This window comes from Bos taurus, chromosome 6 (assembly GCF_002263795.3).
Source record: "Bos taurus isolate L1 Dominette 01449 registration number 42190680 breed Hereford chromosome 6, ARS-UCD2.0, whole genome shotgun sequence".
Taxonomy (NCBI): Eukaryota; Metazoa; Chordata; class Mammalia; order Artiodactyla; family Bovidae; genus Bos; species Bos taurus.
In genome coordinates, this window is record NC_037333.1 from 66,233,523 (window position 1) to 66,248,198 (window position 14,676).

General features: G+C 40.5%; 1 protein-coding gene and 1 long non-coding RNA gene across 9 annotated transcripts in view; one reads left to right on the plus strand and one right to left on the minus strand.

Annotated features, from left to right (window-relative positions):
* LOC132345514 (uncharacterized) overlaps positions 1-13,393 on the minus strand; it is a 40,270-nt gene extending 26,877 nt beyond the window's left edge. The window contains exon 1 of the long non-coding RNA XR_009494891.1: positions 12,935-13,393. This is a non-coding gene — a long non-coding RNA (uncharacterized lncRNA). The remainder of the gene's footprint in view (positions 1-12,934) is intronic.
* ATP10D (ATPase phospholipid transporting 10D (putative)) overlaps positions 1-14,676 on the plus strand; it is a 136,222-nt gene that overhangs the window by 97,608 nt on the left and 23,938 nt on the right. For 7 of the 8 annotated variants that reach the window (XM_024993336.2, XM_024993338.2, XM_024993337.2 and 4 more), the window contains 3 exons: positions 734-1,043; positions 3,928-4,004; positions 13,582-13,707. In XM_024993336.2, coding sequence (XP_024849104.1) covers positions 734-1,043; positions 3,928-4,004; positions 13,582-13,707 — 513 coding nt within the window. The remainder of the gene's footprint in view (positions 1-733; positions 1,044-3,927; positions 4,005-13,581; positions 13,708-14,676) is intronic. The other variant, XM_024993335.2, reaches the window with a different exon arrangement.

Sequence of the window (14,676 nt, forward strand, 5' to 3'; positions counted from 1 at the left end):
TAAATTAAAAGTGCTATCTGTCTTCAGAGACCTTCCTAACAAGCCGGGGGTGAGGAGAGTGGAGGGGATTGTATGCAAACCAACTGTGTTGAGGCCGCTGAGAACAGGACCAGAATGTTAGCTCGGTGAGGGTGGGGACTTCCGGTTCATTGACTTGTCCCCAGCACCTAGAATTCTCAGTAAATAGTAAGTGAATGAGTGAATAAACGAGTTGAATCAAAAAGAAGAGAAAAATAATAATTACTGTTTTAAATTCTGAGTATTGTGCTTTACACTAGGAGCTTTGCGTGTATTATTTCACTTACTCCTCACAACAACTTTATAATGTAGACATTTGTATTTTTCAGATTAGAAAGTTGAGGGTGAGAGAGGTTATATAATTTGCCTAAAGCCAAGCACATAGAAAATGGAAGAATGAGACGAGAGCACACTTGAGATTTATAGTTTGAGAAGTAAACTGCACAAATATTTGTAAACTGCACAAATAAACAAATCTTACACCTATTTCTCAGTTGTGTAGTTGGAAGTGAGATGTTCCTCATCTATTTATCCCCTTCCCACATACACACAGAAGTCTCTGCAGAAGAGCTGTGAGGTCTTCAAAAGGAACCTGTTACTCCCTCCCTGGGGTTGCCTGGATGCAGCAGATGTTAAAGAATAGCAGTGATAAATTTAGCTGAAGGTGGCCAGCAAGGGAGCCCCGAGGCTAAATGTTTGTGCCTCTTGTTTCAAGAATGCCTGTGAGATGCTGATGGATACAATTTTGAAAGAACTTCAGAAGAACCCAGCTTCTCCAGAGCAAGCATCGTTGAGTGCGAGTTTACACCAGCCTCCTCCCACCCTGCAGGGCTCAGGGCTTCGGGCTGCACTCATTATCACAGGGAAGACCCTGGAGTTTGCCCTGCAGGAGAGTCTGCAGAAGCAGTTCCTGGAGCTGACTGCTCGCTGCCAAGCTGTGGTCTGCTGCCGAGCTACGCCCCTGCAGAAGAGCGAGGTGGTAAAACTGGTTCGAAGCCACCTCCGGGTGATGACCCTGGCCATCGGTGAGTGGGAGTGGAACCCAGCCCCATGCTTCTCCCTTTCGTGTCACACCAAAAGCTGATTCTTCTGTTTGTCCTTTCTTCCGTACATCCCTTTGCCCTTCTCTGGGTCTGTCGTTCTCCTCCCTTCTTTCTCTCCATCCCCGACTGCCTCCCCATTCCCCTCCATCACCTATTTGGCCCCCTGTTATGAATCAGGTGGTAGAGATGTGACATAGAAAACAACATAATAGGAGTCTGTGTTACATATCAGATCACCTGGGTTAGGAGGGTTATGTAGTTAAACGTAGACCTGATAAGTCCCTGAGTTCTACCTTCAAGAAAGTTAAACTCAGGAAAATTAACAATTCATTTATTTGTTCAACAACTGTTTATTGAGTGCCTTCTATGTACCAGGCATTTTCCTAGGCAGTGGAGAAAGACAAGTGTACTAAACCGACAAAGTACCTTTTCTTAAGGAGCTTACATCTAGGAGGAGGGCAATGCAGTAAAAAGTGAAACAAAACAAAAAGGTATAAAGATGTAAGATGTCAGATAGTGACAAGTGCTATTGAAAAAATTAAATCAAAGTCAAGGGATGAAGAGCATTGGGGGAGGGGGAAGGGGCTGCTATTTAAAATAGGTTTTTCAGAGATAGTCTTACTGATTAGGTGGCGTGAGCAGAGACTTGAAGGAGATGATAAAGCAGCCATAGGAGATCTGGGTTGGGGGGAGTTTCTGGCAGAGAAGACACTGAAATGTCAGGATATGCACCATGCTCAGCGTGTCAAACCCAAAGCGGGTTGAGCAAAAGGAAGGGTCTTCTGCAGGTTAGTGAAGGGCAGAAACATGGCAGGCAACCAGATCATGTAAAGTCTTGGAGGCCATTAGGAATTTTGGCTTTTATCTGTAGAGATAGGGAGCCACAGGAGGACTTTGGGCAGAGGAGGGACATGATCTGCCTTAAGTTGAGAAGGGTCACATTGGCTCCTGTGTTGGGAGTAACCACTGGATCACAAGGACATAAGGAAGACCAGTTGAGCAGCTATTGTAATAATTCAGGGAGAAGAGAACTGTGGATCGAGCCCAGGTGGGAGCAGAGGAGGTGGTGGGATGTGATCAGATAATGGACATGGTTTGAAGAAAGAGCTGGTTAAATTTGCTGATGGCTTGGATGTGTTGAAGAATAGTAGGCGTCAAGGGGGAGGTCAAGGGTTTATCTCTAAGAGTATAAAGGATGGAGCATCCATTTACTGAGATGGAGTCAGGGAAAGCAGGAGTTCGGTCTTACACACATTAAGTTTGAGAAATCCATTAGCTGTCAGCAGTGATGTTAGGTAGGCAGCTGGAGATAAAGTCTGAGATTTTAGCAATGAGGAATTGGCTAGAGACATAAATTTGGGAATTGTAAGTCTAGTGATGATATTTAAAGCCTTGATATTAGATAAGCTCACCAAAAATGAATATAAGTGGAAAAGAGAAACAGGGTGAGATTAAGTTCTGTGACATACCAAAATTCAGACATTAGCACAATGAGAACTCAGTCTTTCCTTATAGTCTCTGCTTCTACCTGGATTATTTTCAGTCTCAGGTAGCCTCTCCCCTCAGGATGCTGTTCTAGCCACTGAAAATTCCCACCTTTATATCTCATCCTATTAGCAACCTGAGAGAAATAATAGTACATGTTTTCAAGTTGCTGGAATAAAGTATCAGGGTTAGGGTGGAATTCTGTTCAACTGTCCTATTGAAAGAACATATAAATGAGTGAATTGTTCAAGGCCCTGAATCCGTATGTTCCTGAGGCTAGAGCCCTGGACATGTCAATTGTATCAATTAAGTTGAATCATGTACCCATCTCTGAACCAATCACTGAGGCCAGGGAACAGATGATGCTAATTTCCCAGGCTTGCTTCAGTTGCCCATCCCAAATCTGGAGATTTGGGTTCATCCTAACAAAACACATGGACTCAGTCCCCAGGAAAAGGTAGGATACTTCATTAGAAAACAAGTAAAGTTTGCTGGGCAGTTGGGAACAACCAATGTTCATTACCAGTGGGAATGTAATAACTCCCCTTAAGAAGCTTCCCCTGTGTTGAGACAAGGAAATCTATAGCAACCATAATAATACCACGTGACAGGTTTACTAGAGACACACTCAGTGGTACTTGAAACCTAAGGAAGGGGCATCATATCTAAAAGAAACATGATGACTTCCCTGGTGGTCCAGTGGCTAAGAGTCCACCTGCGAATGCAGGAGACACGAGTTCAATCCCTGGTTCAGGAAGATTCCATATGCTGTGGGGCAGCTAAGCCAGTGTGCTGCAGCGATTGAAGCCCATGCTCAGTAGAGCCTGTACTCCAGAAGAGAAGCCACTGCAAAGAGAAGCCCACGCATCGTAACTAGAGAGTAGCCCTTGCTCACTGCAACTAGAGAAAGCCCACACATAGCAACAAAGACCCAGCATAGCCATAAATAAGCAAATAAATAAGTATTATTTAAAAGGAATATGAGAAGGATTTCCCAGAGGAAGTGATATCTAAGCTGAGAGAGCAATTAAAATCTAGCAAGGTGGGGCGGGGATGATGAGGGCAGTGTTATAGGAATAGAGAAACACGAGGTGCAGGGCTAGAAGAAGCAGAGTATATCTGGGAAATTGGAAGTAGAGTAAGTGACATAGACAAAGGGGAGGCTAGCCCAGGCAAAGGATTTTCAAGTAGTACTGATTTGGAATTCTTCTGATGGCAATGGGATACCACCTTGAATTCCTGCTTAGCCAGCTTCCAGGCAGCTTGGAGACATGGGATAAACCTTGAAGGATTAGTTTGTTGGCTTGAGAGGCTGCTACTGATTTGTAGTTTGCATCTTTTCTTTGCTCCTCATCTGTTTCTCTTCTCCTGTCTCACGAAGGTGACGGTGCCAACGATGTCAGCATGATTCAAGTGGCAGACATTGGCATTGGCATCTCTGGGCAAGAAGGCATGCAGGTGAGTAGATGTTGCACACCCGAATACCATAAACTTGACCTTCCCATCCAAAGGTAGCCTTCTCCACGGTCACATCTCTGTGGTAGAGTGAGGCTGTCTGCAGCTAGCTCAGAAGTGAGTGACAGGGCATTTATCCATTCATTCGCTCAGTGACTATTTACTGGGTGAGTATTATGGTATTTTCCTGTGTAATTTTAACTCACTTGTTCAGTTTTAAAAATATAACGTATCTAAATCATAAGAACATATGTGTTATCTCTGCAATAACTATGACTTGATGCTGAGAGCTACTGAGGATTTGAATAAAAGACCTGAAGATCCTAAATAGGGAGATGCGAAGAGAAGATAGGAGAGGATGAGGGAGGTGTGACTGCCAGTTTTCATGTGTATGCACTGGATAGTGTTGTAGGCACAAAATTCAGATAGAGGCTTGGACAAAAGACTGCTTGTCATGATTGGAGCAAGTACTGTCAAAAGAAAGTGGGCTGTGAGGCTGAGGGTTTCCTGAGAATTGTAAATTATGATGTCTTTACAAAAGATGAGAAATTCAAATACCTCCTTTGCCTGCCGCGTTGTTAATAGTCAAGTGAAGTCATAACTGTATGCTTTTATATTCTCTTCGTTGAGGAGAAGCAAATGCTCCCTCGGAGTTCTTTCTGAGGGGGCTGCTTTCTAGGGAAAGCACACTTGCCGAAACTACATCATGAATAGTAGACCAGAGAGAAGTCTTGTTTCATGGGGTCATGTTGGAAAGCTGAGTGGTAACTCCAGGCAACCCGTTAACGCTCTGTATGCAGGCGTTTTTGCTTGTTTGGAGAGGGTTATTTTTTTTTTTTTTTGGCGGGGGTGGGGATCTGCATGTAAGGCTTAACCTACATGTTTAAAAAAATTTTTTTATTTTTATTTTTACATGTATTCTCCTTTCATTTCCATCTTTTCTTTTTATTTTATTTTATTTTTAAACTTGACAAATTGTATTAGTTTTGCCAAATATCAAAATGAATCCGCCACAGGTATACCTGTGTTCCCCATCCTGAACCCGCCTCCCTCCTCCCTCCCCATACCATCCCTCTGGGTCGTCCCAGTGCACTAGCCCCAAGCATCCAGTATCGTGCATTGAACCTGGACTGGCAACTCGTTTCATACATGATATTATACATGTTTCAGTGCCATTCTCCCAAATCTTCCCACCCTCTCCCTCTGCAACAGAGTCCATAAGACTGTTCTATACATCAGTGTCTCTTTTGCTGTCTCGTACACAGGGTTATTGTTACCATCTTTCTAAATTCCATATATATGCATTAGTATACTGTATTGGTGTTTTTCTTTCTGGCTTACTTCACTCTGTATAATAGGCTCCAGTTTGATCCACCTCATTAGAACTGTTTCAAACGTATTCTTTTTAATGGCTGAGTAATACTCCATTGTGTATATGTACCACAGCTTTCTTATCCATTCATCTGCTGATGGACATCTAGGTTGCTTCCATGTCCTGGCTATTGTAAACAGTGCTGCGATGAACATTGGGGTACACGTGTCTCTTTCCCTTCTGGTTTCCTCAGTGTGTATGCCCAGCAGTGGGATTGCTGGATCATAAGGCAGTTCTATTTCCAGTTTTTTAAGGAATCTCCACACTGTTCTCCATAGTGGCTGTACTAGTTTGCATTCCCACCAAGAGTGTAAGCGGGTTCCCTTTCCTCCACACCCTCTCCAGCATTTATTGCTTGTAGACTTTTGGATCGCAGCCATTCTGACTGGCATGAAATGGTACCTCATAGTGGTTTTGATTTGCATTTCTCTGATAATGAGTGATGTTGAGCATCTTTTCATGTGTTTGTTAGCCATCTGTATGTCTTCTTTGGAGAAATGTCTCTTTAGTTCTTTGGCCCATTTTTTGATTGGGTCATTTATTTTTCTGGAGTTGAGCTGTAGGAGTTGCTTATATATTTTTGAGATTAGTTGTTTGTCAGTTGCTTCATTTGCTATTATTTTCTCCCATTCTGAAGGTTGCCTTTTCACCTTGCTAATAGTTTCCTTTGTTGTGCAGAAGCTTTTAAGTTTAATTAGGTCCCATTTGTTTATTTCTGCTTTTATTTCCAATATTCTGGGAGGTGGGTCATAGAGGATCCTGCTGTGATGTATGTCGGACAGTGTTTTGCCTATGTTCTCCTCTAGGAGTTTTATAGTTTCTGGTCTTACGTTGAGATCTTTAATCCATTTTGAGTTTATTTTTGTATATGGTGTTAGAAAGTGTTCTAGTTTCATTCTTTTACAAGTGGTTGACCAGATTTCCCAGCACCACTTGTTAAAGAGATTGTCTTTAATCCATTGTATATTCTTGCCTCCTTTGTCAAAGATAAGGTGTCCATATGTGCATGGATTTATCTCTGGGTTTTCTATTTTGTTCCATTGATCTATATTTCTGTCTTTATGCCAGTACCATACTGTCTTGATAACTGTGGCTTTATAGTAGAGCCTGAAGTCAGGTAGGTTGATTCCTCCAGTTCCATTCTTCTTTCTCAAGATCGCTTTGGCTATTCGAGGCTTTTTGTATTTCCATACAAATTGTGAAATTATTTGTTCTAGCTCTGTGAAGAATACTGTTGGTAGCTTGATAGGGATTGCATTGAATCTATAAATTGCTTTGGGTAGTATACTCATTTTCACTATATTGATTCTTCCAATCCATGAACATGGTATATTTCTCCATCTATTAGTGTCCTCTTTGATTTCTTTCACCAGTGTTTTATAGTTTTCTATGTATAGGTCTTTAGTTTCTCTAGGTAGATATATTCCTAAGTATTTTATTCTTTCCGTTGCAATGGTGAATGGAATTGTTTCCTTATTTTCTCTTTCTGTTTTCTCATTATTAGTGTATGGGAATGCAAGGGATTTCTGTGTGTTGATTTTATATCCTGCAACCTTACTATAATCATTGATTAGTTCTAGTAATTTTCTGGTGGAGTCTTTAGGGTTTTCTATGTAGAGGATCATGTCATCTGCAAATAGTGAGAGTTTTACTTCTTCTTTTCCAATTTGGATTCCTTTTATTTCTTTTTCTGCTCTGATTGCTTGGCCAAAACTTCCAAAACTATGTTGAATAGTAATGGTGAAAGTGGGCACCCTTGTCTTGTTCCTGACTTTAGAGGAAATGCTTTCAATTTTTCACCATTGAGGATAATGTTTGCTGTGGGTTTGTCATATATAGCTTTTATTATGTTGAGGTATGTTCCTTCTATTCCTGCTTTCTGGAGAGTTTTTATCATAAATGGATGTTGAATTTTGTCAAAGGCTTTCTCTGCATCTATTGAAATAATCATATGGTTTTTATTTTTCAATTTGTTAATGTGGTGTATAACATTGATTGATTTGCGGATATTGAAGAATCCTTGCATCCCTGGGATAAAGCCCACTTGGTCATGGTGTATGATCTTTTTAATGTGTTGTTGGATTCTGATTGCTAGAATTTTGTTAAGAATTTTTTCATCTATGTTCATCAGTGATATTGGCCTGTAGTTTTCTTTTTTTGTGGGATCTTTGTCAGGTTTTGGTATTAGGGTGATGGTGGCCTCATAGAATGAGTTTGGAAGTTTACCTTCCTCTGCAATTTTCTGGAAGAGTTTGAGCAGGATAGGTGTTAGCTCTTCTCTAAATTTTTGGTAGAATTCAGCTATGAAGCCGTCTGGACCTGGGCTTTTGTTTACTGGAAGATTTTTGATTACAGTTTCAATTTCCGTGCTTGTGATGGGTCTGTTAAGATTTTCTATTTCTTCCTGGTCCGGTTTTGGAAAGTTGTACTTTTCTAAGAATTTGTCCATTTCTTCCACGTTGTCCATTTTATTGGCATATAATTGTTGATAGTAGTCTCTTATGATCCTTTGTATTTCTGTGTTGTCTGTTGTGATCTCTCCAGTTTCATTTCTAATTTTATTGATTTGATTTTTCTCCCTTTGTTTCTTGATGAGTCTGGCTAATGGTTTGTCAATTTTATTTATCCTTTCAAAGAACCAGCTTTTGGCTTTGTTGATTTTTGCTATGGTCTCTTTTGTTTCTTTTGCATTTATTTCTGCCCTAATTTTTAAGATTTCTTTGCTTCTACTAATCCTGGGGTTCTTCATTTCTTCCTTTTCTAGTTGCTTTAGGTGTAGAGTTAGGTTATTTATTTGACTTTTTTCTTGTTTCTTGAGGTATGCCTGTATTGCTATGAACTTTCCCCTTAGGACTGCTTTTACAGTGTCCCACAGGTTTTGGGCTGTTGTGTTTTCATTTTCATTCGTTTCTATGCAAATTTTGATTTCTTTTTTGATTTCTTCTGTGATTTGTTGGTTATTCAGCAGCGTGTTGTTCAGCCTCCATATGTTAGAATTTTTAATAGTTTTTCTCCTGTAATTGAGATCTAATCTTACTGCATTGTGGTCAGAAAAGATGCTTGGAATGATTTCTATTTTTTTGAATTTACCAAGGCTAGATTTATGGCCCAGGATGTGATTTATCCTGGAGAAGGTTCCATGTGCACCTGAGAAAAAGGTGAAATTCATTGTTTTGGGATGAAATGTCCTATAGATATCAATTAGGTCTAACTGGTCTATTGTATCGTTTAAAGTTTGTGTTTCCTTGTTAATTTTCTGTTTAGTTGATCTATCCATAGGTGTGAGTGGGGTATTAAAGTCTCCCACTATTATTGTGTTATTGTTAATTTCTCCTTTCATACTTGTTAGCATTTGTCTTACATACTGTGGTGCTCCCGTGTTGGGTGCATATATATTTATAATTGTTATATCTTCTTCTTGGATTAATCCTTTGATCATTATGTAGTGACCATCTTTGTCTCTTTTCACAGCCTTTGTTTTAAAGTCTATTTTATCTGATATGAGTATTGCTACTCCTGCTTTTTTTTGGTCCCTATTTGCATGGAAAATCTTTTTCCAGCCCTTCACTTTCAGTCTGTATGTGTCCCCTGTTTTGAGGTGGGTCTCTTGTAGACAACATATGTAGGGATCTTGTTTTTGTATCCATTCAGCCAGTCTTTGTCTTTTGGTTGGGGCATTCAACCCATTTACATTTAAGGTAATTACTGATAAGTATGATCCCATTGCCATTTACTTTATTGTTTTGGGTTTGAATTTATACACCATTTTTGTGTTTCCTGTCTAGAGAATATCCTTTAGTATTTGTTGGAGAGCTGGTTTGGTGGTGCAGAATTCTCTCAGCTTTTGCTTGTCTGAAAAGCTTTTGATTTCTCCTTCATACTTGAATGAAATCCTTGCTGGGTACAATAATCTGGGCTGTAGGTTATTTTCTTTCATCATTTTAAGTATGTCTTGCCATTCCCTCCTGGCTTGGAGAGTTTCTATTGAAAGATCAGCTGTTATCTTTATGGGAATCCCCTTGTGTGTTATTTGTTGTTTTTCCCTTGCTGCTTTTAATATTTGTTCTTTGTGTTTGATCTTTGTTAATTTGATTAATATGTGTTTTGGGGTGTTTCGCCTTGGGTTTATCCTGTTTGGGACACTCTGGGTTTCTTGGACTTGGGTGATTATTTCCTTCCCCATTTTGGGGAAGTTTTCCACTATTATCTCCTCAAGTATTTTCTCATGGTCTTTCTTTTTGTCTTCTTCTTCTGGAACCCCTATAATTCGAATGTTGTAGCGTTTAATATTGTCCTGGAGGTCTCTGAGATTGTCCTCATTTCTTTTAATTCGTTTTTCTTTTATCCTCTCTGATTCATTTATTTCTGCCATTCTATCTTCTAATTCACTATCTTCTGCCTCTGTTATTCTACTATTTGTTGCCTCCAGAGTGTTTTTAATTTCATTTATTGCATTGTTCATTATATATTGACTCTTTTTTATTTCTTCTAGGTCCTTGTTAAACCTTTCTTGCATCTTCTCAATCCTTGTCTCCAGGCTATTTATCTGTGATTCCATTTTGATTTCAAGATTTTGGATCAATTTCACTATCATTATTCGGAATTCTTTATCAGGTAGATTCCCTATCTCTTCCTCTTTTGTTTGGTTTGGTGGGCATTTATCCTGTTCCTTTATCTGCGGGGTATTCCTCTGTCTCTTCATCTTGTTTAAATTGCTGGTTTTGGGGTGTCCTTTCTGTATTCTGGCAGTTTGTGGAGTTCTCTTTTTTGTGTGGTGTTTCCTCGCTGTGTGTGGGTTTGTACAGGTGGCTTGTCAAGGTTTCCTGGTTAGGGAAGCTTGTGTTGGTGTTCTGGTGGGTGGAGCTGTATTTCTTCTCTCTGGAGTGCAATGAAGTGTCCAGTAATGAGTTATGAGATGTCTATGGTTTTGGGGTGACTTTGGGCAGCCTGTATCTTGGAGCTCAGGGCTGTGTTCCTTTGTTGCTGGAGAATTTGCTTGGTATGTCTTGCCCTGGAACTTGTTGGCCCTTGTGTGGTACTTGGTTTCAGTGTCGGTATGGAGGTGTTTGATGAGCTCCTGTCAATTAATGTTCCTTGGAGTCAGGAGTTCCCTGGAGTCAGGGTTTGGATTTAAGCCTCCTGCTTCCAGTTATTGGTCTTATTTTTACAGTAGTTTCAAAACTTCTCCTTCTATACAGCACCATTGATAAAACATCTACGTTAAAGATGAAAAGTTTCTCTACTGTGAGGGTCACCCAGAGAGGTTCACAGCGTTACATGGAGAAGAGAAGAGGGAGGAGGGAGTTAGAGGTGACCCGAATGAGATGAGGTGGAGTCAATAGTGGAGAGAGTGGGCTAGCCAATAATCACTTCCTTATGTGCACTCCACAACTGGACCGCTCAGAGATGTTCACGGAGTTATACAGAGAAGAGAAGACGGAGGAAGGAGACAGAGGTGGCCAGAAGGATAAAAGGGGGGAATGAAAAGGAGGGAGACAGATCCAGCCAGTAATCAGTTCCCTAAGTGTTCTCCACCATCTGGAAGACACAGAAATTCACAGGTTGGGTAGAGTAGAGAGGGGTTAGGGAGGAGGCACAGGAGACCTGGTGGAGAAAAAGGAGAGTCCAAAGGGAGAGAGAGCAGGTTAAGCCAGTAATCTCGTTCCCTAGTGAAAAATGGGTACTGAAGATTGGGTTCTTAAAGTACAAAATTGGTAACAAATACATAAAAGCAAAAATTAAAAATCTAGAGTAGAGTTTGGAATTTCAAAAATACGATGTTAAAGAAAAGAAGAAGGAAAAGAAAGAGAGAAAAAACGAACAAACAAAAACAAACAAGGTTGCGAAAATTATAAAGAAAATATAGGTAAAAAATAGATAACTAATACCAAAAAGCAAAAGTTAAAAATCTAGAGTAGAGTTTGGAATTTCAGATATACAATGTTATATAAAAGAAGAGAAAGAAACAGAGAAAAAACAAAAGTCACAGAAATTATAAAAAAACTATAGGTACAAAATTGATAACAAATACCAAAAGGCTAAAATTAAAAATCTAGAGTAGAGTTTGGAATTTCAAAAATACAATATTAAAGAAAAGAAGGAAAAAAAAAAAAAACCAAGGTCAAAAAATTATAAAAAATATATATATGAAGTTTGCTGTAGAAAAAAAAATAGGGTCTTTTTTTTTTTTTTTGCAAAGTAATAGGTTATAAAAGTGAAAATTAAAGGAATAAAAGAGGACTTAAAATTTTTTAAAAAATTAAAAAAAAAAAGAAAGAATGATCGTAAAAATAGTGAAAATATATCGAGGACTTTCTCTGATTTTGTTGTGAGTATGTGGGTTCAGCTCATTTTTGGCTAGTTCCTTGGTCCGACTTTTATTTCTCAAGATCTATAGGCTCCTTCCTATGTAGTCGGTAGTAACCACAGGGTTTTAATGTATTGCCTGTAGCTTCCAAGGCGGTTCCCTCTGTTATAGCTTCTTCTGTTTGCTGGACTCCAGTGCCTGGTTTCCACCCTGACACAAAGGGGACGGTGGAGGACCCTTTTTTTTTTTTTTCTTTTTAGGCTCACTTGTTCAGTCGTGCTGTGGGGAGGGAGGGGGGGATGCTGCAAACAAGTAACACTGGCCTGTGGTCGCAGTGCCTCAGCCACACTGGGTCTGTCCCCGCTCACAGTGCATGTAGCCTCCCTGCCCACACTGCTTAGGCTCTAGGTTGTTCCTCCGGGAACCATCCGTGGCCAGCCCTGGGCTGCCTGCACCTCCCAGGTCCAAGCCGCTCAGGTTCAGGCACTCGGGTAGTCCTCAGAGGCGCAGACTCGGTTGGGCCTGCGTTTTATGCCCTTCCCAGGTCAGAGCAGCTCAGGTGATGAGGTGTTTAGCGAGCACGATTGCTGCGACCTATCGCCTCCCCATCGCTCAGTTTTCTAGGTGTACAACTGGCGCACCTTTTCAGGGAGATGTTGACCGTCCAGACCCCCCAAGAAGTTTTAATTCGCAAAGAAGCCTGCTTACAGTTTTATAGATAATGTCTCTGTGGTGCTGCGATTGCCCCCTTCCGGCTCTGGCTGCGTGTCACCAGAGGGGGAAGGTCTGCAGCCAGCTATCTCTCTTCAGTCCTTTGTTCTCTGCGCGGGCCTGGTGGTGTCTTAGGTTAGGGCTGGCTTTTCGCGTGGCAGATATCCCACAGTCTGGTTTGCTAGCCCAGATTTTTTCGCTCAGATAGCGCTCAGGGTTTTCAGGCCAGGTCCTTACTCTAAGCGATGCAGCCCGCGCCGCGCCTCCCTGCCCAGCCCCCTTTTGCTAATGGCGTATGCAGGCATCTGCGCTGCTTCTCCGCTGGGGGAGTTACCGTAGGGCTCGCAATCTGCGAGTTTTAATTGTTTATTTATTTTTTCTCCCTGTTATGTTGCCCTCTGTGCTTCCAAAGCTCAGCTCAGATTCGGCAGTGAGAAGGTTTCCTGATGTTTGGAAACTTCTCTTTTTAAGACTCCCTTCCCAGGACTGAACTCCGTCCCTCCCTCTTTTGTCTCTTTTTTTGTCTTTTATATTTTTTCCTACCTCCTTTCGAAGACTTGGGTTGCTTTTCTGGGTGCCTGATGTCCTCTGCCGGCATTCACAAGTTGTTTTGTGGAATTTACTCGGCTTTTAAATGCTCTTTTGATGAATTTGTGGGGGAGAAAGTGTTCTCCGTCTTACTCCTCCACCATCTTGGCTCCTCCCTCCTAAAAATTTTTATTTAAGTATAGCTGATTTACAATGTTATGTTAGTTTCAATTTTACAGCAAAATGAATCAATTATACATATTCCCAACTGTTTTTAGATTCTTTTTCCCAGATAGGCTATTACAGAGTATTTAGTAGAGTTTCCTGTGCTGGGCAATAAATCCTTATTAGTTATCTATTTTATATATAGTATATATATCAGTCCCTATCTCCCAGTTTATCCCGGTGCCCTTACACCCTGGTAACCATAAATTTGTTTTCTACATCTGTGACTTTGTTTTTGTTTTGCAAATAAGTTCATTTGTACTCTCTTTTTTTTTTTTTTTTTAGATTCCCACATATGTTTGATATTTGTCTCTGTGTGATTTACTACATTTAAACCACATTTTGACCAGTCTGAACCTGCTGGAGGTCAGGTTGCCATGCTATGTCTATTCTAACATGTTCTGCTCAGGGTGACATTCTCTCCATCGTCCCCACAGGCTGTGATGGCCAGCGACTTTGCTGTTTCTCAGTTTAGACATCTCAGCAAGCTCCTCCTTGTCCACGGGCACTGGTGTTATACCCGACTTTCCAACATGATTCTGTATTTTTTCTACAAGAACGTGGTATGTAGCTCCAGAGAATTCATCCTTTTCCCTGTGGCCCTTCCTCTCCTGCTGGTGTAAGGGGTGAAGAGGGAGGGCCCAACGTTAAGCTTACTTTGCTTATTGATGTTTGGGAAGCAGCCAGGATGACTCCTGCTGTCTTACTAGGAATAATCTGCTATGTTTCAGCAGCTGACAGCAAATTGCTAGGCTTGTCTATCTGCTAGCATTTTCTATTCCCTATGCATTTAAATTCAATTTAACCCTGTCTGATTCATTTAGAATCCAATTTTTGACCTGCTGTAAAATGATTGTGACAAGCAGAATTATGAAATGTTTAATGCTGTCTGTCAGTAGAGAATGAAAAGGTTTGCTTCTGTGTTACAGGCGATTACTAAAAAAAAAAATCTGTTGTCCCTAATGGATGTCCCATGTGGTATGTTGAAGATGCAGATACAAATGAAATCCTAGAATAGTGCCTTAGCCTATAGAGCTGGCTAGTACCACTAGATAAAGAATTCTATGGCAAGCCTGTAAAAGGTGTTTGTACTTGGTAGCTGTAATTCTGAAAAGGGCAGAATTTGATTGGTAAGCGTCTTGGCTTTTAATCTTCAACTTATCGCTTAAATTTCAGTTTCCTCTTTTATAAACCTATGTTGACCTTAGGTTGCTTCACCTGAATCCCTTCTTAGTGGGGTGATTAGGTAAAATGTCATGATTTTCAACCAAATTTATTCTTGGTCTTTTAAGTCCATATGTAGCAAGTTAGTAGTAAACAAAAATTTACATCACTATTGAAATACCATCTTTAGGGAAAAGACGACTTTGGGTCATTTTTAGATCTGTGCATGTGTGTGTGTGTCTATCATCAGCAGGAACATGTTTTTTCTTCTAGCACAGTGAACTTTTCAAGAAGCTCTTGGTACTTTACTAGTTAGAATTAGCACACTTAGTCACCAGAGTACATGATGCAAAATGCTGGGCTGGATG